At 43.4% G+C, this 22,053-nt stretch overlaps 1 protein-coding gene and 1 long non-coding RNA gene across 2 annotated transcripts in view; one reads left to right on the top strand and one right to left on the bottom strand.

Moving 5' to 3' along the window:
- On the top strand, positions 10,033–10,803 carry LOC110270194. The gene is made up of 2 exons (XR_002359428.1): positions 10,033–10,441; positions 10,525–10,803. It is a non-coding gene; the product is annotated as an uncharacterized LOC110270194 (long non-coding RNA).
- The window catches only part of LOC110269470, a 9,346-nt gene continuing 4,258 nt past the window's right edge, over positions 16,966–22,053 (bottom strand). The window contains exon 2 of the mRNA XM_021117320.1: positions 16,966–17,843. Coding sequence (XP_020972979.1) covers positions 16,966–17,838 — 873 coding nt within the window. The 5' untranslated portion in view covers positions 17,839–17,843. The remainder of the gene's footprint in view (positions 17,844–22,053) is intronic.

Here is a 22,053-nt window from a genome sequence, read left to right as displayed (position 1 = left end):
TTTTATAATATTTTAAATGTTTAAAAATAATAAATATATATGAATGTAAAAAGTAATTTTTGAGTTCAAAAAGTCTAATTCAAGATATACATCCAATTGCTTGTGGTCTTGTGGATGTGAGGATATCCACCATGCCCGACAAAAAATTGGTACCGTTGCATGGGTCTCATTTTCACTTGCTATTTATTATTTATTAAATTAAATTTCGCTATCGTATTTGATTGTTAGGTCTATTAGTTATGAATCACAACCGTTTTTAGTTTATATAAATAAAATAAATTCAACCTACTTCAGTACTTGTTTGAATAAATAGGAAAGAATAGAGAAGATAGATTCTTGTAATTTTTTCTTTCAATTTATCTGACAAAATTTGATCTCACGTCATAAAAGACTTAAGTGAAACTAAGAAATAATTTGTGAGTGATTGTGTACTAAAAATATAAATTTTTTTTGTACATAATTATTTTTATAATGACCTACAAACATGGTAAAAAAAAAGTTAAGTTCCTCCTAAAGGTATTGGACTAAAAGGATGGAACCCAAAATAACACCTTGAGGAGTTGAATTTCTCTTCCGTGGGAACTATATTGGTGGAAGTGGATTGGTTGGATTTGGAGTGTAAATGTGTCATCTAGTTGAAAGAAAACCAAACTAAATGTCCCTTCACTAATGTCACATGTCAGAAGCTTTGGTTTAACGTGTGGGAATCAACTTCTTACCCTTTTCAGTTGACAAGACTTGAGGTGATCCCAAATACCTAAAAATATTTTGGAAAGAACAGTAAACCAAATGTCAGACTAAAACCATTGGCCAAGGGGTGTCCTCTTCATCATCGTTCTACACTATAAAAAGGACCCCAAGCCACCTCTGTAAAAAAACCTTTCCACACTTCACTTTTCACCTTCACCTTCAACCAGACTTCGCTTTTCAACTTCACCTTGAAAACCTTTTCATCTTCGATCTTTTCCTTCATCCTTCATCCTTCACTCTCACTTTTCACTTTCACCTTGATCATCTTCTTCTTCACAGACCTTGAAACCCTTTTCATCCTTTACTTTCACCTTCACCTTCATCCTTTTCTGAGAGCTTCTCTTCTCTGTAAACCATTCATGTCCACTTTAAACAAAGCTCGTTCATCATCTTGTGACATTAGTGGAGGTCTCAACACTTGTTCTCCACCTCTCTTCCTCACTATTAGTTCTTGTATTGTTTATTCGCCATTAACAGAAGTGTCTTCCTCACAAGTTTACTTATCCCTAATCTCTCACCTTAACTATTATTTTTCACTTAATCTATTTTTCACAAAATCACCCGAATCATCTGGCGACTCCACTGGGGAGGAACACTTCGACGTGATGGCTGAATCTAGCAATACTCATCCTGGGCAGAATCGACCACCTAAGCGACGCTCAATAACTCCTCGGGATCTCAACCTCAGCTTGGGATCACCTCAAGACGAGGACGGGCACAACCAAGAAGAGGAACACATGGAGGAGCAGAATCTGGGTGCGAGAGGCCCACTTGGGAGATAAGTCCACCATTCGGGCATCATATTTTGGCAAAACCATACCCTAAGGGGTACCAACCACCTACCTTTCGTAAATTTGATGGTACTGAAAGTGCCAAAGAACACATCCTGTCATTTTTGGACGACCTCGGGGTGTTCAGGAACCACCAGGAGCTCAAGATCAAGGAGTTCTCAAAATCACTGACAGGAAGGGCATTCACGTGGTATTGCAAGTTGAAAGCCAGTAGCATCAACACCTGGGAGCAATTAGTAACGGAGTTCTGCAACAAGTTCCTGGAAGAGGAACCCTCCATGCACATCATGGACCTGGGGAAAGTGAAACAGAGACAAGGAGAAGGATTGGTAGCGTTCGTCAAGAGGTACAGAGATCAAGCTTTACTTTGTATAGACACTCTCCCAGAGCCACAATTGGTGTACGGGTGTATTAGAAATGTGGAAGATGGATCCCAAATCTATCTTTCTATGAGCAACATAAACACTTTCTCTGAGCTCTTAAAGAGAGCATCTGACATAACAGAGGCAATGAAGCGCAATGGAAGGAGATATAAAGAAGTTTCTCCTCTGGAAGTGTGTGTCGTTGATGGCAGGGGCAGAAGAAGTTCCTATTCTAAGGGTGTTAAGAAAAACAGTCCTCCACCCCACTACCTCTCTCCAGAGCTCAGGCCATGGTTGTCGTAAATGGATGGTTTGAGGATGGAACATTAAACCCCAGAACAGATAGAGAGCCACCAACATCTGAAGACTTGAGAGATCCAAGATATTGTATGGTGCACCGCAATAAGGGCCATGGGTTAACCGATTGTTATGTGGTGAGGACGATGTTTCATAGGCAAGTAAAGGAAGGGAAGATACTCCTAAATGGGGAACAAAACCAAGAAGGTGTAAAAAGCACTCCTTTTCCTCAACATGATGTTGGAATGATAGGCATTGAAGGAGAGGTAATGCTGACAGAGATCGTAGATGAAGCAGAAGAGATGGTTACCGTGGAGGAGTCCTTGGATGAAGACACCTTGACAAGAGGTCTTTTGAAGTCTCGAGGTTGTAGAATCATGTTCAACCAACTTGGCTTGGAACCCCACATTCAGAAAGAGGTGGCCAGAGCTCTAATAGGAGTCATTCAGAAGCATGAAAAAGGTTTTGGGGGCATCAACGCTCAGCTCACAAGATTAGCAAAGGCCCATGCAAACGCCCTAGTGTTTCGGGACCCTGACTCATTTAATGGGGAGTTCTACCATAATAAACCACTGTACGTGGAAGCAGTGGTAGAAGGCATGAAGGTCAGAAGGGCCTTGGTGGATGCTGGATCAGGAGTAAACATCATACCCACTCATATATTTCTAGAAATGGGAGGTTCTACTGATCAGATAAGGCCTACTCAAGTCGGGCTCAATGCTTTTAATGGAGTGGGTGTGAAATCTAGAGGGTATGTTAATGCTGTCTTGGAGGTTGGCCCCATAAAAACCAATAATAAGTTTCATGTGGTGGATGGAAGCTCTAGCTACCACATCCTACTGGGACGTCCATGGATTCATTTACATCGGTGCGTTCCTTCAAGTTGGCATCAATGCATAAAGTCTAGCTGGAGAGGGAAGGATATTAGCATCTCAGCCACTGTAACACCATTTGATGCGGGAGAAGCACATTTAGTGGATGCGAGTTTCTATGAAGAGCTTGCATTACCAGGGGTCAACAAAATAAGGCCTGTGTGGGAATGCGCCATCGGAACACCCAGACAAAAAGCAGTACGGAAGGACACCCTGATGGAGGAAGCACCAAAAGAAAACACCAAAAAATGAGCAACAGCAATCGAAGACCTAGGGCTTCGTAAGAAAATTCTCCCAGGTGGAGGATATCGGTGGTGTATCCTATAGGAACTCGGGGGTCCAGCAGAGGAAAATTACCAGAACTCCCCTGGCCCCGACATCCTAAGTATACAAGAAAAAGAACATCTGCAAAGCAGCATAGAAAACACCCCTTTCCAACTCCAAGATGAAGCAAAGCAGAAGGAGGAAGAGTTGGAAGAGATTAATCTAGGGACTGAAGAACATCGAGGCCTTTGTTCGTGTGCAAAACTCTAGGGGAGAAGGAGAAAAGGGATTTGATAGCATTATTAACAGAGTTCAGAGATGTGTTCGCTTGGAACTATGATGAAATGCCAGGGTTAGATCCAAACCTGGTGACCCACAATTTAGCCGTGAGGAAAGGAGCAACTCCTGTCAAGCAAGCTCCTAGAAAATTCTCCAATGAAATAGAAGCTCAAGTAAAGAAAGAAATCGAAGAAATATTTCGTCAATGAAAGACAAAACTGGAAAGCGACCATGAGCAATCTTGAGTTGCTGGGAAAATTGATCAAGCCGCGTATATAAGCTGCCGAGATACATAGGAGCCAATGGTAAACGTTCTCCTCTAGATATCAAGCAGGCTAAAAGAAATACCCCATGGCTCATACACTCATCCGCCGGTCCCAAAAATACATATTTACTTAACCAATAAGCAACAAAAGCAGCTTCCCTAAGATCTGAGGAAACAGCAGGAGCAGGGACAAACTCACCATTGAGGAAATCACCAAAGAAATAACGAGACCAATTAGAGTAAGAATACTTAACAGTAATCTTCTTCTTCTTGGAATCTTGCTTGTCGCCAACCACCTCTTCTCCTCTCGAGGACTGACGAGTCTTCACCTTATTTATGTGAGTAGCTGCCTCAGATTTAAAAGACGTCCATGGAAATTCTTGGCGCTTCAACCGAGAACAAAGTAGAGTAGGACCCACTTGATATGAAGGCTTCTCAACAAATTCACCCAAAACTCTACAATCTGAAGAATCAAAGGCGGGTTTCATAGTTTTATCCATACCTAATAACAAGCCAGAAGAAGGAGGGTCCAAAAAAGGTTTCTTCATCAGAGGAGGATCCACAAAAGTAGCCCTCTTATTTGATGGTTTCACCCAAGGTTAGGGGATAGATTCAGAAAATCCTATCGCATATTCTTCAGGAACGTCGTCCATATCATTCACAGAAGAGTCAGTACCCAAACTATTACTAGAGTCCTCTGGGTCACTATCCACTATCTCAGCAAGTTTCACACGAGGCATGGCAACAAAAGAAACAATTCCTAAAAAAAAGGGAGAAAGAAGGAGAGCAGCAACAACAAAATAGAGTGAACATCAATATCACGCAAATACCAACGACAAAAATGTTCAAAATATAAAGGAGAATATTGCAGAACATTCAAGAAATTCTGAAAAAGCCAAAGAAGCATCGCGTGTCAAGAAAACAACCAAGGAGTTCTCAAATGAAACAAAAAAGCAAAGGTATGAAAATCATTCATCATATTTTTTACTCGATAAGGCCACTAACTCCTCATATCCTCACAATATCATATTTCATTTGGTGACATATATGAAAATATTGCAAAACATTATACGTCTATAGCTTTGAAAGAATATAAATATGGAACACTAAAAATTTGTTCTAATTGAAAAAGTTTATAAACAAATTACTTATGACTATACTATAAAAAAAAATTTAACTAAATTATTTTTATTTTTAAATATCTATTTTATAGTTGCGGATGAATATTTCTCATGATGTTTAACTCAATTTCTTTTATTTTGTGATGCCATTGGAAATATATACAAATGAGAACATGTACAAATGAGGATATAACATCCAAGTTGTAAGGTGAAAGATCTTTATCAAAGAATCCCTACAGCTAATTCCAAAATTAGCAACCCAATATACATGGGGCTGAGAGGGGTTACATGAGAACGAAGGCAGGGAACATAATAATAAGGGTTCAGAGTAACAAAGAGTACAGAACGAGTACAGAGTAACAAAAGTTCAGAACAATACAAAAAAAGTCAAATATACAATAGTAGATATTCAAGTGCCAGAATCTCATACAAGAAAATAGGAGTACGCATTATATGACAAAAAAAGGGAGCAAGACCAAAGACAAAAGCAAGAAAAGAAGAAAAAGAGTCTTACCAAATAAGAAGACAGAGTGAGAAGACAGAGCAATGTTGAATATGGGAGTGTCCTTTGTCCTAAAAAAACTCTCAAATGTTGAAAAAGACAGAGGGTTTGGATGGTAGTGCTGCTGTGTAAAAAATACCCTAACAAAAATGATGAGAAACACGCTCTCCCCTATCCTCCCAGGTGTTCTCCCCTTCTTATGTGTCTCTCCAAATCCAGGTATTCAAATTTAAAACGCGTCAAAACAGACCTTGAAACCCTTTTCATCCTTTACTTTCACCTTCACCTTCATCCTTTTCTGAGAGCTTCTCTTCTCTGTAAACCATTCATGTCCACTTTAAACAAAGCTCGTTCATCCTCTTGTGATATTAGTGGAGGTCTCAACACTTGTTCTCCACCTCTCTTCCTCACTATTAGTTCTTGTATTGTTTATTCGCCATTAAAAGAAGTGTCTTCCTCACAAGTTTACTTACCCCTAATCTCTCACCTTAACTATTATTTTTCACTTAATCTATTTTTCACAAAATCACCCGAATCAGTGAGAAAAAATTATATATGGTGTAAAATTACAATTTGCAAGATCAATCGACAAATTATAGTATGGCACAACACCTTAAAATATTAGCTTGTATATTTTGCTTTTCAATAATGTCACCTTATAAATGATTACTTAATGTTGTTACTTTCTTTTTTCCCAAAAAATAGTACAATTAAGAGATTAATTGTGTATTATTTTTTTAAATAAAGGACTAGTTTGTCAATTTATTTTATGAGGATTACAACAAAAATTCCTAAGAACAAGTTTCTCCAATACAATTGTCAATGAACAATGTAAACTTTTATTCGTTTATTTTATTAATTATAAAGATAGTTATAAGATAACTTTATAAAAATTGACAATTTAATAATGACAAAGTGGAACTTACAAAGAGTTAATATTCAAAATCGTCCCTGAAAGATACCTCGTTCTCCATATGAGTCCCCGAATGATAAACTTAATCAAAATCGTTCCCGAAAGATGTCGAGCATAACCACGTTAGTCCTTCCGTCAAATCGTCCACTGAGCTGGCTAACGTCGAGTGACGTGTACCGTGAAGTGCCTGGGTGGCTAAGGTCTACGTGTACCATGGGGTTGCTGACTAGGTAAGTTCGTTTAAAGAAATCAAATCAGTCCCTCAATTTGATGAACCCTAATCCTAAATGCGATGATAAATAAGTCGCATTCTGGAATTGTTGGGTGGTTGGGAGGATGGAGACGGGAAATGGATGTCGTAGTGGTGGGGTATCTCTTCGGTCACACGAGAGTAACGGTTCCAGTGGTTCGATGCGAATGAGGAGGAAGAGTCATGAGGAAGCATGTTTCTGCGGGTTGAAGGCTATGATAAAAAAATCTGGGACAGCAGAGAACCCAGACAGATTATTCTATACATGTTCAAGGTACCGGGTACGTTGTTTTGAAAGTGTTGAAGTTTTTCCATCTTCTTCTGTGTTATTGGGTGTGATTCATTGTATTCTTGTCTGATTTTTAAATTTGCAGAAGGACAATCACTGTAATTACTTTAAGTGGGTTGATGGTGATGACTATGAAGCAGTGGTTGAAGCAGGTGCTAAGGAAGATTCCAAAACTGAAGGAGGGTGAAGGAGGCATGGAGAATAGATAACTTGGAAGCTGAAGTTAGATATTTGAAACTGTTAGTAATTTTCTTGTTTGTGATAGTTATGATTAATGTGAGCATTTGCTGTTTGATATGTATTTGTAAGTAGAAAAAATCCTGTTGAAATGTAAGAGTGTAATGATTTGGTTTGATTATATTGAATGAGAATAGACTTTTGATTAGTACTGTTTAAGGTTAACTCCCAAGTCTCAATTACTGGCATTGTGGAATATTGCAAACAAATTAATATCACTATTGCATTAAGCTATAAACAGGATAAGTAATCAAAGTAAGTAGTCAAAGTATTGTGATAAGTACCATCTAAAATACATTAAATAATACATGCTTCAATCCATGGAGATCAAACTCACAAGTTATGTACACTGCAAATTGAGTGAGTATGGGTGGTGTCTCAATCAGCTATGACTTGTAGTGGCTTTTTTTATATACTCTGCCTTTTACTTTTTCTCTCTTATTTTCATTACCACCTTTAATTTAGTCCTTTCATGACTCTCTTCACAAAAGGTTACTCCACCTGTGACTACTGAAACCACTTTCCTCTTTTGTTTCTTTTGCTCTGCAACCATAACTCTATTGCAATTTCTATGCACCCTTATTTACAAGTTTGATATTTTGATCTTCTTCTCTTCATTACCTTTCATTTCTCTTATAAGCTTTTGTACCACTACTATTCAATTCATTCATTATGTTTTGATTCCTTGGCTTAAAGAGAGTTTTACAACTTGAAAGGTTTTTATTCTTTCCAACTCTCTAACTCCAATAGAGTACTATTATAATGTTGTGTAAATTCTCTTTTTTCTCTGCTTAATGGCCTAAACTGTGCTCACTAGTGCTTTCATTTCTCTGTTTCGTCTCTGAACTTAGTTCAAGATATGCTGAATTGAATCAGAAATTCTGCTCTTTGTTGTTATTTTTGAATTATGAATGATCGGTTCTTCTATCCTTTTTCATTTTCAGGTTTCAAGAGTCGGAACTAGGATTCTCTTAGCAGAGTTTTAGGATTCTCTTAGCAGAGTCCAAGGCTTCCCCCTAGAAAATCCACAAATGCTTGTTTCAAACAGGATTCTAAACTTGCAAATAAGATCAGGGCTACAAATAGATCAAACTCTTTCAATGTCAGTGTGGTTAGAAATAAAATGGATGGTGGTAGAGAAAAGAAAGCTGAGAGCATTGTTGAGATTAGGTCTAATGTGGAGGAGAAAAAGGTGAACAAGGATAATGATGATGATGATTATGCTTTTTCTGATGCACTTGAAACACTGTCACAAACACAATCATTCTCCATGAACTGCAGTGAGAGTGGTGTGAGCGGTTTGGATTCTTTGGATGTAAAGAAGTTGGGAACCGTCTCTACTGATCAGCAATAAACAAGAAAAACGATTCATTCTTACCTATAAAAGTCGAGATGGCTTCCTCCACTACCAATGCTGCTCCAGGAGACGATCACCGCTGTATTCAGTACCAATACCTCTTCCAGGCTACCGGTCTTCCTACGTTGACGAAGGTTAATGGCCTGCTTCAATTGTTGGGTCGAAGGCTTAGGGCATAGCTTGACGCAGACGACAAGTTTTGGAGCGAAACCGAGTGAGATGCTTGTTGGCAGAGGGGGTCATGGGTTGCAACGTTTTGAATCTCTTCTGGAGATCAAACGATGTCGTCTCAGCTTCTGGAGGCCATTAATTCAAAACGGCGTCGTTTTGTTACTGTGCCACGCGTAGGGCTGGCAATGGGTAGGGTAGGGTAAGGTTTGGACCCTACCTTAACCCTACCCGCGGGTTGAAAATTTTATTAAAACTCTACCCTACCCTACCCGCGGGTTGAGAATCTCTCAACCCTAACCCTACCCGCACTCTAAAGTTCTAAACCCTACCCTACCCTACCCTACCCGTAGAAATATCAAATTTTTTCAAAGTAAATATAAAATTCAATCATTTCAAATTTTATACATATTAATAACATAAAAAATAACAAACTAATGCTCTAAATTACTAAATTAACTAACTAGTTTAGTGGTTGTTCACTTATTGTAAGTCATTACATAAGAGAGGTTGTGGGCTTAACTCTCACTTCCTTCACTATATATCTAATTTTTATAAAATATGTGTTATATTTGAGGTGCGGATAGGGTAGGGTAGGGTACACCCTAAACCCGTACCCTACCCTACCCGCAGGCATACCCGGACCGTACCCTACCCTACCTGCAGCTGATAGGGTATCCTACCCTACCCGAACGGGTTGGACCGGGTAGGGTACCCGCAGGTAGGGTATGAATTGCCAGCCCTAGGCCCACGCGGGCACTTCACGGTACACGTCACCCGACGTTAGCCAGCTCAGCGGACGATTTGACGGAAGGACTAACGTGGTTATGCTCGACATCTTTCGGGGACGATTTTAATTAAGTTTATCATTCGGGGACTCATATGGAGAATGATGTATCTTTCAGGGACGATTTTGAATATTAACTCAACTTACAAATTATTTTTATTTGGAATAAGTTATCATTTTAATATGAACTATTATGTCACTTGCACTATAAGGAATAGTGTATTTTTTCGACACTAAAAACTGACGGTCTGTAAATCTAATTTTGTACTCCAAATATTTTGAGTGAATTCTAAAATAAATAAAAAAATCTTTTTTTTGTAATATAAATATATATGTATGTGTGCTAGACTGCTAGATAGATATTAAGACAGAGAAATATACTTTAACTTATCTCGTCAAGTTAAATATTTTTATTCTGGTTTAATTAACGGTGAGACTCGATAATTTAACTATTTTGTGGAATAATTATTCCTATAAGTTATTTATCATCTATTTAATTGTTCATAATATCAGTTAATTCAAGACCACACCAAATTGAATGACCGAAATGCTTTCTTGGTTGTTTGATGAACCAAGATTTAAACTATTGATTTTTCATTACCTTTGGTTCAACCGAACCATACTTCTTCTTTAAACCAAACCACAGCAATCAGCAATTCTCCCTCTGAGCACCGCAACAAACTATGGTTCCACATCTTCCTATTAATGTTGATGAAGAGAGGAAGTCACGAAGCCTTCCATCAACAGCCCAGCCCCCTTCTTCTCTTCTGTATACCACCTTCTTATTCATCCCAAACGAAGAAAAGAAAAGGGAGAAGAAGGAAGAACAAGAAGCTGAATCATCATCATCATCATCTTCGGCGCACATAGGAGAGCAGAAGGATAATCGAAGTTAAAGACCCCCAACCATTCAATCTCTTCAACGTTCTTCCACTGGGTAAGAACCAGCGATTCCTGTTCCTCTATTCTTCTTCCAGTTCGAAAATTCAATCTTCATTGTGCTCCATTTTCTTTATTTAGTGACCAAACCATTCATGAACAAACACTTACAAGAGTAAGAAATTCTTCTCTTGTTCCATTTTGATTCAGCCATTTGGCCTTGATGAAGTAACAGAGCCATGAATTTGTGATTGTTAGGGTTTCTGATTCCAGATAAGTAGAGGAGCAGAATTTAGTTTGTGATTTTCAAAGAAAGGTAAGGGATAGGATAGATAGAATGCTATGTTTGCTGCTGTGATTGATGATTCATTATATGCTTGATTAATGAAATGTGTATTTTGAATTCTGTTTTGATATGATACAAAAAAAGTGAATGTTCAATTATGTATACATACTTGTAAAAATGTGAATTGATGATTTTGTGTTCTTGGGGCTGTACTCAACATTCTAACAACTTTGTTTAATCAAAAAGAAGATAGAATTATGGTTTTAGAAGTGTTATAAGTTTAGTTGTGAAATTTGATATATGAGATTGTTAAATTACTTGATGCAGAATTTCTTCACATTTGGCAGCGACTTGGAACAAACTTTGGGAGCAATCTAGACCACTGATTTGAATAAAATTATTTTTCTGTGAAACCTTGGTGTGTTTTAAATGTCCTATAAAAATTTCAGAACTTATTGATGAGTAGATTAAGAGGAATGAATTTTTGCAAATTAGTGGTTTCTGCAGAAAAGTCTATTCTCTTGCTATAGAAGCATCAACTTATAACTTACTTAACTTTTGATTCTAATAACTGATAAAGTTGAAACTAACGGCAAGTTGAAGCTTTGTACGTCTATAACACCCAGTTTGAATTTTAGACCAACTCCATGTTTGACAAAATAAATATGCAGATGGGAAGCTGACTAGCTTACTGACTGTTACGGATCCGGCCCACCATCCCGGATCCAAGACCGAACCCAACACCGGTTCCCCGGGTCCGACCCGTTTCCCACTTCTAGAAGGCCCGAAAACGGCACTCTCAGATTCCTAACCGACTTTCGAATTCAAACGTCTCCCTTATCTTAGCCAAATAAGATAAGATAAGATATTCTCCATCACCTATAAATAGAGGACCCAGGTCCCTCCAAGTATTCATTCATTCCTCACACCTTATACCTCTCAGATCCATTCTGACTTGAGCGTCGGAGTGTCTTTGCAGGTACCTCCCCCCATCGCCCCAGTCAAGTGATCCGGCATCCACCTCGACCCGCAGGTTCCCGATCCATCTCTCAACCCGTACCAGAGACATCTTGTACATTGGCGCCGTCTGTGGGGACCTGCGCCGACTAAATCGGAATGGGGGACATACCGGAAGAAGCCTCCTCAAGTCAGGAGGACTCTCGACCAAGAAATCCGACCCCAGAACATCAAGAGGTCACAAACCAAGCTAGGATAACGAGCGCTATCCACCACACAAATGATCGTATATTGACGGAACCACGACATCCCGAGAACACGGGAGACAAAGCAGCTCAAATCATCCAAGATCTCTGCCTCCGGGTCCAAGAGCTCGAAGGCAAATTGACCACCAAAAACAGACGCTATAACGAACACGGAAGCCATGCGACTTCCCGGTCAAGATCCCGTCACGGCAGGTCACCGACTCGGCGACATGATACGAGAAACGGTCGCAGCAGCTCGCGCGACCACAGACGGGAAAAATCGCCAGGACGGCGATACAGCAAAAGGCACAACCGTAGCGCTTCCCGAGACCTAAGCCACCAGCGCGACTCAGATGAAGAGCGGCGACACCGAGACACAAAACGCACGAGAAACGACCATATAATAATGGGAGCTACACCCTTCACAGAAAGAATCCTAAGGGCAAAACTCCCCAAAGGCTTCGACAAACCTACCGATATGAAGTACGATGGAACTAAGGATCCCCAAGAACACCTAACGGCTTTTGAAGCCAGAATGAACCTAGAGGGAGCGGCCGACGCGGTCCGATGCAGAGCCTTCCCGGTAACCCTCGCCGGGCCAGCAATCAAATGGTTCAATGCCCTCCCAAACGGATCCATAACCAGTTTCCACGATATCACACGAAAATTCATGGCCCAGTTCACTACAAGGATCACTAAAGCCAAGCACCCCATCAGCTTGCTTGGGGTCACACAAAAACAAGACGAATCCACAAGAAAATACCTCGACCGCTTCAACGACGAATGCCTAACGGTCGACGGACTCACGGATTTCGTCGCAAGCCTTTGCCTGACCAATGGGCTAATGAACGAAGATTTTCGCAAACACCTCACCACCAGACCAGTATGGACCATGCATGAGATCCAGAACATCGCCAAAGACTACATCAACGACGAAGAAGTCAGCCAGGTCGTCGCGGCCAACAAACGGCAGCACGGCAACACCCAACGCGGTAATTCAGCTCCTCACCATAACCCAACACCCAAAGAGAATCAACGGGACCACCCGAGGCCGACCAGCCGGACACCGAGAATAGGCAAATTCTCCAAACTCCCGTGACCAACAAAGCAATAACCTTCCTACCCGAGGACTGCCAGCACGGCACCGCAGCCGAAGACGCACCCTTCGTGATCTCGGCGAGAATCGGAACCGGACTAGTCCGAAGAATACTAGTAGACACCGGCGCAGATTCCAACATCCTCTTTCGAGGGGCCTTCGACAAGCTTGGGCTCCGCGATGAAAATCTCCAGACGCACCGCAACGGTGTCACGGGACTCGGGGACAACTTCCTCAAACCGGAAGGCTCCATCACACTCCCCCTCACCATAGGAACCGGTGACAAGAGGAGGACAATCATAGCCGAATTCGTGGTCCTAAAAGACTCCACTGCCTACAACGTCATCCTCGGAAGAAAGACGATCAATGACTTTTCGGCCATCATCTTTACCAAGTACCTCCTTATGAAGTTCGTAGCGGAGGACGACTCCATCGGGACCATCCATGGAGATCGGGAAATCGCGGCAGAATGCGACAACACCAGCCTGGCTTTATGAAAAAAATCCCGTGACGCTGCCGGGATATTCCTAGCCGACCTAGGCGCCCGACAAGACGGCCAACCTAGACCCGAACCGGAAGGCGACATGGAGAAACTGCAAATAGGACAAACCAAGGACGAGTACACCTTCATCAACAGGAACCTCCCCTATGACCTAAAAGAAGACCTTTCCCAATTTTTAAAACAAAACAGAGACCTGTTCGCTTTCACGCCAGCCGACATGCCGGGGATAGACCCCGACTTCATGTCCCACCAGCTAGCCGTAAACCCCAAAGCCAAACCCGTAGCACAAAGAAGAAGAAAAATGTCAGCAGACCGAGCGGCCGAAGTCAAGAGACAAGTACAAGCCCTGCTCGAAGCAAACTTCATCCGAGAACTCCCCTACACAACCTGGTTAGCAAACGTTGTACTTGTAAAGAAATCCAACGGGAAATGGCGAATGTGCGTCGACTATACGGACCTCAACAAAGCCTGCCCAAAAGATGCCTTTCCCCTGCCAAACATCGACGGACTAGTGGACTCCGCATCCGGACATCGATACCTCAGCTTTATGGACGCATACTCCGGCTACAATCAGATACCCATGCACCGACCCGACGAGGAAAAAACGGCGTTCATCACCCCCGACGGCACGTACTGCTACACAGTCATGCCCTTCGGTTTGAAAAACGCCGGAGCAACGTACCAACGGCTCGTCAACAAAATATTCCAGAACCTATCCGGAACAAAACTAGAAGTCTACATAGACGACATGCTCGCCAAAACTGACTCAAACGAACAACTCATCAGCGACCTCAAGGTCATAATGGACACCCTAAGAAGGCACCAAATGCGACTCAACCCAACAAAGTGCGCCTTCGGAATGGAGGCAGGGAAGTTCCTCGGCTTCATGATTACACAACGCGGAGTTGAAGCCAACCCGGAGAAATGTCGTGCCATCCTCGAGATGACGAGCCCAAAAAACCTGCGCGACGTTCAGAAGCTCACCGGTCGACTGACAGCCCTATCTCGCTTTCTCGGAGCGTCAGCCCAAAAAGCAATCCCCTTCTTCAAACTAATGAAGAAAGGAGCCCCCTTCATGTGGAAAGAGGAGTGCGAAGCGGCATTCCAACACTTCAAGAAAACCCTAGCGGAACCACCGATTCTCGCCAAACCCCAAACAGGGGAAACCCTATACTTATACCTCTCCATAACGGAAGAAACACTCGCGGCGGCACTCATCCGAGAAAACAAGAAAAAGGAGCAAAAACCTATATATTTCACAAGCAAAGTCCTACAAGACGCAGAGACCCGCTACTCGCGCCTAGAAAAACTAGCCTTTGCCCTCCTCACGGCGTCCCGACGCCTGCGACAATATTTCCAAGCCCACCCCGTAACGGTTCGAACCGACCAAGCAGTCAAACAGGTACTACAGAAGCCCGACCTAGCGGGTAGAATGCTAGCATGGTCCGTCGAACTATCCCAATTCGACATCAAGTTCGAACCCCGATACGCAATCAAAGCACAGGCCATGGCCGACTTCATCGCCGAGATGACCCCGGGAAACACCCCTCCCGAGTCATGGAAACTACACGTCGACGGCTCCTCGAACGTCACTTCCGGAGGCGCCGGAGTCATTCTGGAAAGCCAAAACGGCGTCGTGATCGAACAATCGGTCTAATATGATTTTCCGGTCTCAAACAACCAAGCAGAATACGAGGCCCTCCTGGCAGGCCTAACCCTAGCCAGCGAAGTCGGGGCAAAAATCCTGGAAATCAACACGGATTCGCAAGTAGTCAGTTCCCAAATCAACGGAGACTACCAAACGCGAGATCCCCTACTACAACAATACCTCGCCAAGGTCAACAAACTAAAAGAAGAATTTGACCAGGTAACCATACAGCACGTCCCCAGGGAAAGAAACGCCAGAGCCGACCTCTTCTCTAAACTTGCTAGCACCAAACTAGGACACGGCAACAAATCGCTAATTCAGGAGGTCGTCAAAACGCCGTCTGTATCCCTAACAGCCGACACCCACCTGACACACTCCCACCACAAGTCATGGACCTACCCCATCCTACAGTACCTCCTCAACAGAACACTGCCCGAAGACCCCAAAGAGGAAAAACGAATAAAAAGGGAGGCCGCCGGCTATACGGTCGTCGCAGGACAACTATACAAACGTGGACTCTCGCAACCCCTGCTCAAATGTGTCAAGCCCGGGAGCACGGAATACATACTACGCGAAATCCATGAAGGCTGTTGCGGCCACCACATCGGAGGTAAAACCCTTGCCCAAAAAGTCATCCGCGCCGGCTACTTCTGGCCCACGATCATCCGGGACTCCATGCAACTAGTGAAAAACTGCGATAAATGTCAAAGGCATGCCAACATCCACCAAGCCGCCCCGCACCAGCTCAGCATCATATCGGCAGAATGGCCATTCGGCACATGGGGGATCGACCTTGTCGGACCTTTTCCCACGGCACCAGGCCAACTCCGATATCTCATCGTCGCCATAGACTATTTCACCAAATGGATCAAGGACGAGCCACTAGCCTCTATCACGGCGACCCAATGTCGAAAATTCCTCTGGCGACAAATCATCACCCGATTCGGGATCCCCGAGATCGTCATCTCGGACAACGGAACCCAGTTCGCCGACACAAAATTCAAGGAATTCCTAAGTGGACTACGCATATCCCACCGCTTTAGCTCGGTAGAACACCCCCAAACAAACGGGCAGGTGGAATCAGCAAACAAAATAATAGTCAAACGCCTCAAGAAACGACTCGACGAAGCCAAAGGGCTATGGGCGGACGAACTCGGATCGGTCTTATGGTCGTACCGCACGACCCCCCAGACAGCTACCGGGGAAACCCCCTTTCGATTAACCTACGGCACGGAAGCTATTATCCCAGTTGAAATCGGCGACCCAAGCCCGCGAAGAACAATCGGAGGCAACGACGAAAAAGCAGAACGAGACCTCACTGACGAAATAAGAAGCGTAGCCCATCTCAGAGAGCTAGCCCTAAAACAAAGAATCAGCCTAAGATACAACCACGGAGTCATTCGGCGAGAGTTCACAACCTACGCCTATGTATCAAACTCGGGTACTCTTTCCCGCCAACAACGGAGGGTTTTAACGAGGCCCACCCATCAATAAAATCACATTACAAAGCTATCCCTAAATTCCTTATTTTTTCACACAATGTCCCAAATACGGAACAATGACACGGCCACAACTGGAGGACCGATCACCCTCCGGGCCCAACCCACGAATATCCATATAAACCCGACCACACGACGGTCCACTCATCCCAAATATGGGAGTAAGATTAATTAAACGGAATAGCTTTAAAACGGAACATACGAAAAGAGCCCGAACGGCTGGAAAAGTCATTAAAACAAAATTCAAAAGCTACGGAGTCACGGTTACACGGCCCACGGCCAAACCAAAAGTATCCAAAAAACAAAGTAAGTCTAAAAGAGCGGAAGAACAAAAATTACAAAGATAAAGCTACTCGAGGTCGACTATCCGGCCATCACGAACGGTCTTGAATGCTCCCATCACGGACACATCCATTCCCGGAGCAAGCACCAGGGCCTGCGCCTTCATCGTCTCCTCGGTAGCAGCAATTGATCCTTTAGCATCGGCCAGCAGTTCCGTTTTCTCCCTCTTCAATGCAGCAACCTCGGCAGTCAGAGCCTCCGTCTCACCAAGAAGTACGGCAGCCCGGGAACCCGCATCGGAAGCCTTGCGCCGCTCCTCACCTAGCTGAGAAAGGAGTGAAGTCTCAACCTCGGAGAGCCGGAGAATCTCCGCCCCGGCTTCTTCAGAAGACTTCACCGCCTTCTCCCTCGCAATCTCGGCAGCCTCGAGCTCCTCCTTCAACTTAGCCACCTCAGCCTGAGATTGGCGAAGTTTCTTGTCCAATAAATCGACCTGAGCCATCACGGGCTCAGTCTTCCGAACAACAACAGCAGAACGAAGGAGAGCACGATACACCGACTTGGCCTGGAACGAGACATCACAGCCATCAAAATAAGGCTCCGTACCAGGCATCAAATCCTGATCAATGAAACCCGGGGCATCAAAACGACGATCCATCACACTAGGCACCAAACCCTCCTCAAAAGTCTCGCTGCTCGGGTCCTCAGGCCTCCTTCTCTTCCGAGAAGCCTCAGCAGCCGACACCACCACAACCTCAGGAGAGTTCGCAGGGCCAGGGAAAACTTGAACCTCGGCCCGTGCAGCCGAGGAAATCACCTCCTGAGAAACCGGTTGAGATTCCACGGCAGGATTGGAGACAGGGGTAGAAGGAGACGAGGATCCCTCCTCCCGGCCCATCGCCGCCTTCAACCTAGCCAGAGAAGTCAGCCCACCAGCCATCTCAACTGAAAGAAATAAAAAATAACAAAGTAAGTTACAAAAAGAGAAAAATAGAACACATAAAATCGGGAAAAGAAGACAAGGCACACACCAATATACGCCCGACAAGCCTCGGGATCCCCCATAACGTCCCGAGGATTCAACGGACGCTCACCAAACAAATGCCACAAAACATTGGCAACGTCCTTATCCTCCTGGGACAAACCATCGTAGGTGAATTTAGTCAGAACCGACGGGCCAGCTTGGAAATTCCAGTATGTCGAAAACTGACGTACGCCCTCCGGCGACAGCCAGAATGGATGGTGCCCCTGGACAGGACGCACCTTGAAATACTCCCATTTAAAACCATGAAAAGAATCCTCAAATAAGCCAAAAATACGGCGATGAGGCTGAGCACGGAAAGACATATACCCCTTCTTATGCTTCCCCTCCTTAGTCGAGAGAGTGCATAAGAAAAGAAAAAGAAAAACAGGAACGGAAGCCGGAAGGTCGAGATACCGGCACACCAACTCAAACGACCGCACAGCAGCCCATCTGTTCGGGTGAAGTTGAGACGGCGCCACGGAACACCGACTCAACAGATCCTGAACAAACGGCGAGAAGGGGAGTCGCACGCCAAGCCGAGTGAACATCGACTCATAAACCCACATCCAATCCGGAACGGTGGGGGAATGCAGATTCAAGTAACAAACGCGCTCGTCGGCATCCGGGAGGACGAGCTCATACCGCCCCTCCTCATCACCACCACCACAGATGGCCCCCCTGATCACGGAGCCGTTGAAGGTCGCCCTCCGTCATCCGCGACGGAACGCCCCATACATCACTAGTCACCCAACCATAACGATTGGGAACGCCCCTGGAAGGGGCTACTGGAGCTCTCACACCCTCATTTCTCCGCCGTTGCATACCTAAAACAGGGAGGAGCACCACCATCAGCCTGCTAACCCTAGACAGAAGCAAGACAGAAACCTACACACCACTACCAAACCAACACGGCGGTACACCGCAATCACCGAATGAACACGGCGGTGCTCAACCCCTCCAAAAACTCAAAAAACTACCCCCCCAAAGAAACCAGTTCAACGCAAAACTAAAAACAGGCAGAACAATGCATGGCAAAAGACAGAGCAGCATTCACAAAATAACAGGAAAGAATAAACGAAACGCGCTAACCTGGAAATGTAGAAAGAACACTTGAGAAAGCTCGAAAAGCAGAAGCAGCAAGCAAAAACCAAAAAACAAAAGACCACAGAGAAAGGAGGAGACTTTCTGTTCAGATAGAAATTCTTCAGAAGAGAATGGAAAAAGGAAAAAGAAAGGGAAACGAGCGAGGGAACTGAAATAAAAATCCAAAACGGTTTCAAAGAGAGGGGTGAAAAGACCCAATTGCCCCTAGGCGCAGTTAAAGCTAGTATGGGCAGAAGAGGGAAAACGTCCCTTCACATTTAATGACCCTCCCTCGAAAAAAGAAGCTAATAAAGCCTCGAAGAACGCAACAGACACGGCAGAATCGGAGGAGTCATGTCAAACCAAAAAACGGTCAGACGAGCCTTCAAGCGAAACCGGAGCCGAGGCACCGATCTCCCTCCAAAAAACAAACGAACTCCCGAGACAAACTGAAGCCCACGGACAAGCATCGCGCCTTTCAGCGACAGACCGACCTTGTTCGCTCCCCCGCTGCGGGGGCAACTGTTACGGATCCGGCCCACCATTCCGGATCCAAGACCGAACCCAACACCGGTTCCCCGGGTCCGACCCGTTCTCCACTTCTAGAAGGCCCGAAAATGGCACTCTCAGATTCCTAACCGACTTTCGAATTCAAACGTCTCCCTTATCTTAGCCAAATAAGATAAGATAAGATATTCTCCATCACCTATAAATAGAGGACCCAGGTCCCTCCAGGTATTCATTCATTCCTCACACCTTATACCTCTCAGATCCATTCTGACTTGAGCGTCGGAGTGTCTTTGCAGGTACCTCCCCCCATCGCCCCAGTCAAGTGATCTGGCATCCGCCTCGACCCGCAGGTTCCCGATCCATCTCTCAACCCGTACCAGAGACATCTTGTACACTGACCTTTAAAAACAACGTTCTCCAAAATAGGGCTACGTATCCAGCTGTATATCTTTTTCGTGTGACATAATATTGATCTGAAATTTGATTTGCTTGAAATCTAAACGAGTTTAAGGTCACAAATTTTGAAGGACAATTGGTTAGAATTGAATTTTTCATGAATTTATTAAAATCATTGTTCTCTGCTATTCTTATATTTTTTTTACCTACAAAATTACATTGTATAAGTAAAGGTCTCGTACGTGAGTTTTTCACAATATATATGGGCCTTAGAAAGTCAATAGGTGCTGAGTCGGTGATCTGTATATAGCAGTCACTGTTTTGTACGCATAATTTTAGGTACAGGCATTGAAACCATGCATAATGGGCATTGTCATAAACTTCAGTCCGTCGGAGACGTGAATATAAAATTTGTACAATTTCGAGGCCATTCGTTATACTAATTATCAAACAGAAAGTCAGTCGCCAGTAGGATGTTAAGCTAAATATTCTAAGAGGAGATTAGAAGAACATGTTAGAATTTAAAGTAGGTGCCAAGATACCAAGAAGACTTTAGCAAAAGTAATTATGCTGAAATGAAGTGTGAATATTCTAGGGAAGACCAGAATTAATTATATAAATTAGTGGTAGCCCTGATGGACCAAAGCGGACTGTCTAGTGAGAAGGGGTGAGGTTCGCTCCAACGAAACCAGAGTGGATTAGCGGGTGAGAAGGAGGAACGTGTGGGGTAGGAACGCCTCCGAGAAAGTTGTCTCTCTTCTAGGCGCATACCATCAAGTTGCATTACTGACTGAGTTGAGAAACTATATCCGAGCATAACCTTGGGTAACGTCGGGCTACGGAGAGAAGATCGATGTGTGAGCTCATGGTTTGCACTAGGGACATGCATGCATCATGTTTGTTGCGCACTTGCAAATTACTTGTGTTTGATATTGAAATTACTTTAATTGCATATGTTTGTTTTCTGTTATATATAAATGAATATGTTACTCGGTTGTTTTCCTTTTACTTTGTTTGACCAAAACATAGAAACCAAGACCTTAGGATCCCTTTCACTCTACTGGAACTTTAGATTGTCACCCTTCTTTTCTTTTCTTGTTCCCCTCCCCAGATGGGATCGGCGGTGATCTTTGAAATTCCTCTTGTCTTGAGTTATGAAGACCTCGTGCGGGGTGGAGTCTTCATGTGGGGAACACCTAGAACCCGCATTTATGCTTTACGCAACCGTAGTTTTAGATTTTCTGTACATAGCCCATATTTTGATCCAGACATGCCATACGAGTTTACTTTAGCGGAGCTACATCCAGCCGGAGGCCAATTTCTTTTTCCTCATTCTCTCAATATGGTAGACCGCACTACAATGTACCATTTCCAGGTTTTTCGTATGTACACAAAGTTGAACTAGATCTTACTTAGCATTTTCCGATTCCCGACTACAGAGGTTTAGCCAATGCCAGATCACCCTTGGGGCACCATGTTGCAGCTGCTCAGGCCACACACTCTAATCTGGCAGTGGATGAACCTTGGAGACAGATTTAGAGTCCAATGAAGAGTCTATTCCCGAGGAGGTTGGACCAATTATCAGAGAGTTGTTTGGAGACCATCCCGGAGTTTTATATAGCTGACTATTTCTTTTGGTGAGGTATAGTGCCATATTCCCTCGCTTTAGCATGATTTTAGAGGGATAGGATCTTCCAATGATTTTAGAGGGATAGGATCTTCTAATAAATCAGTTCCAGCTTAGGGGACGATCTTCAAGTAAATCGGTTCCAGCTTAGGGGACCTGTAACACCCTAACTTTTAGCACCTCATAATCGTACTAAAAGTCCAAGCGTCACTTACTTCTAAACTTTTTTATTTTTATACTACCTTTATTTAATATTGAGCCTTCACAAATACGAATCGAAATTTTAATCAAGAAATCGAAAGGAGACTTTATTTTAAATCACTTAACCACAAAAGTATATATTCACATAGCATTACATACATAGACTTATCTCAGGATTCTCAAATACAAGTCTTACCCCTCTAAAAACAAAACAATAAATGACGAGAGAAAAATAAAATCTAAGATTAAATCAAATACAGAATATATATATATATATATATATATATATATATATATATATATATATATGATGA

Source organism: Arachis ipaensis, chromosome B03 (assembly GCF_000816755.2).
Source record: "Arachis ipaensis cultivar K30076 chromosome B03, Araip1.1, whole genome shotgun sequence".
Lineage (NCBI taxonomy): Eukaryota > Viridiplantae > Streptophyta > Magnoliopsida > Fabales > Fabaceae > Arachis > Arachis ipaensis.
This window is presented reverse-complemented; position numbering and strand designations above follow the sequence as displayed.